The 2,336-nt window shown below is 46.9% G+C and overlaps 1 protein-coding gene across 1 annotated transcript in view; it reads right to left on the minus strand.

The window, feature by feature from the left end:
* Positions 1 to 322: 322 nt before the first annotated feature.
* KATNAL1 (katanin p60 subunit A-like 1) overlaps positions 323 to 2,336 on the minus strand; it is a 64,003-nt gene continuing 61,989 nt past the window's right edge. Inside the window, exons 7-8 of the mRNA XM_006832045.1 lie at positions 1,366 to 1,524; positions 323 to 457 (exon numbers count right to left, since the gene is read on the minus strand). Of these exons, the coding sequence (XP_006832108.1) occupies positions 323 to 457; positions 1,366 to 1,524 (294 nt within the window). The remainder of the gene's footprint in view (positions 458 to 1,365; positions 1,525 to 2,336) is intronic.

Here is a 2,336-nt window from a genome sequence, read left to right on the forward strand (position 1 = left end):
CACATTTCAGTCATTCTCACAATATTCCACATTGTTCCTAACACTAACGCACACTCTTCATAGGTAACTACAGCTTAAACAGAACTTTTATGTGCACTGGCAAACCCAAAACTTCATGGGACTCGCTTGATTGTGATATTTGCGTCATAGAGGTGGTCTGGAGCTGCCCGCAGTCACCCGTGGTCGCCTTGTGCATGAATAAATATGCAGCTGACTACTTGAGTCCAGTCTGCTTCCAGTCCATTCAGTGAGCATCTCCAAAGTAAGAGTCAACACAAAATTCAAAACGGAACGAACACAGTTTTGAGACGGCAATTAAACATCAATTACCATCCATCTGAATGAGCAGTTCAGACTTGACTCTTCGGCTTGCCTCATGTTCATCCGAAGTCCCTCTTCGACTGCAGATAGAATCGATCTCATCAATGAAGATCGTGGTGGGGGCATAAAATCTAGCCTTTGTGAAAATATTTTAAAGAAACCATTCAGTGATCTCATAAACGAAATTGAATAGGTCTTAAAATGCTGCTTTCTCCTTTAAAAACAATGGCCAAAGGGAGTGGGGACTTCCCACTGCTTTAATGGCACCACTGGGTATTTACTGACAGAGCTAAGAGGAAACATTGGCAACAGAACAAAGGAAGTGTCTGAAAACAACAGACAAGTTACACGGTTGGTGACGTCGGCTGACATATATGTGGGGATTCACTCATCCAGTCTACATTTGTGTTTAAAAATATCCACAGTGAAAATCCATTTTCTAAAGAGAAATCATCAAGCTCCTCAAATACACATTCTTACATAGTTGTTGCAAATCCCTCATGAAAACCAAATAAACTTTTATGACAGATTTATTTCCCACTGATTTTATACTGAAGTTTCCTTCAGCTCACCCAGCTCACTGTTGTGTGCCGTCGAATCAATCCTGACTTGCAGCGACCCCACATGACAGCATGGAACCACCCCATAGGATTTTCTGGGCTGTAATCTTTACGGGAGCAGACTGCCAAGTCTTTCTCCCAAAGACCTGTTGGGTGGGTTCAAACTGCCAACCTTGTGGTAAGCGGCAAAGTGCTTAACTGCTGCACCACCAGGGCTCCTAATCAGCTCACTAGAGATCGAGGCGTATCAGTCACCACACACACAGTGCAAGTCTCTTCCTCTTCCTTGACTAGACAAGTCACAGCCGTCTTTTTACAAACTGAGAACGGTACACTCAAGACACAGAAGCAACCCCCAACCCATCAGCCCGTATCTCTTTAGCAGAGTAGAACTAGTGTCCGCAGACCAATGGAGCTACGTCAGGGGCAGTATCACATGTCCATGCCAACACCACTCGAAGTCTGCATATATATCAGCACTCACCATTTCAAACAACAGACGAACTAACTTCTCAGATTCACCTCGATACTTAGACGTCAGCGTAGAAGAGGAAACGTTGAAGAATGTTGTGCCGCACTCAGTAGCAACAGCTTTCGCCAGCATGGTCTTCCCAGTGCCTGGTGGTCCGACCATCAGTACACCCTGAAATTTCAGAAGACGTACAAACGGATTTATCAGATCCAACTGTATAGACCCACTCCTTACTATCAACCAACATGGTCAGGCTCCAATGACCAAACCATTACACGGAAGCTGGCACTATGCAAAACTTAAATGACCAAATGTTCCTGAGGCTCCAAGAAGCCTTTTGGGGGTGACCCTCGTGGGGCTGTGTTCTCCCTGTGCAGCTGCAGCCAGCAGCTCCCAGGTTCCAAGCCGTGACTTCCAGGTAGTGACCTCCAGTGGGGCCAGTAGCTTGGCTTGTGCTGTTTCAAACTACACATAGAGCTGACTGGGTCAGGATTTGTAGCTAGAAAGGGGGCCTACCTGACCCGAGCTAGCAGAGTGCCTGCTCACCCAGGTCTGGCCCTTATGGCCCCTATGGTAGGTAATGTGAGCAATTCTGCTCCCTGCTCACAGAGCTCCAGGCAGCTACCAGCCTGAGGCCTGGCTGGGGTCCTGCCAGCCTGTGGCAGGCAGGCCAAGTAGTGTCCCAAGGCAACTGACCTTTCTTTTTTCAATCATTTCATTCAAATCCAAGGCCAGGGAGAGACATGGGCTGGGAGGGATGAAGGACTTACAGCTCAGAACCCACGGCTCCTTACCTGTCTGTCAGGTGAGTTAGAAGATCTTTGACTACAGCCATAAATGTGAACTGTAGGACAGTGAGCTAGTTAAGTGAGGAGGAGAACACATAGAAATCAAATTGACTACATCTGTGGAAGGAGAAGATGGAAAAACTCCATTTCATCAGTGAAGACAAGGCCAGGGGCAGACTGTGGAACAGACCATCA

Source organism: Chrysochloris asiatica, unplaced genomic scaffold (genome assembly GCF_000296735.1).
Source record: "Chrysochloris asiatica unplaced genomic scaffold, ChrAsi1.0 scaffold00005, whole genome shotgun sequence".
In the NCBI taxonomy this organism is placed as follows: Eukaryota; Metazoa; Chordata; class Mammalia; order Afrosoricida; family Chrysochloridae; genus Chrysochloris; species Chrysochloris asiatica.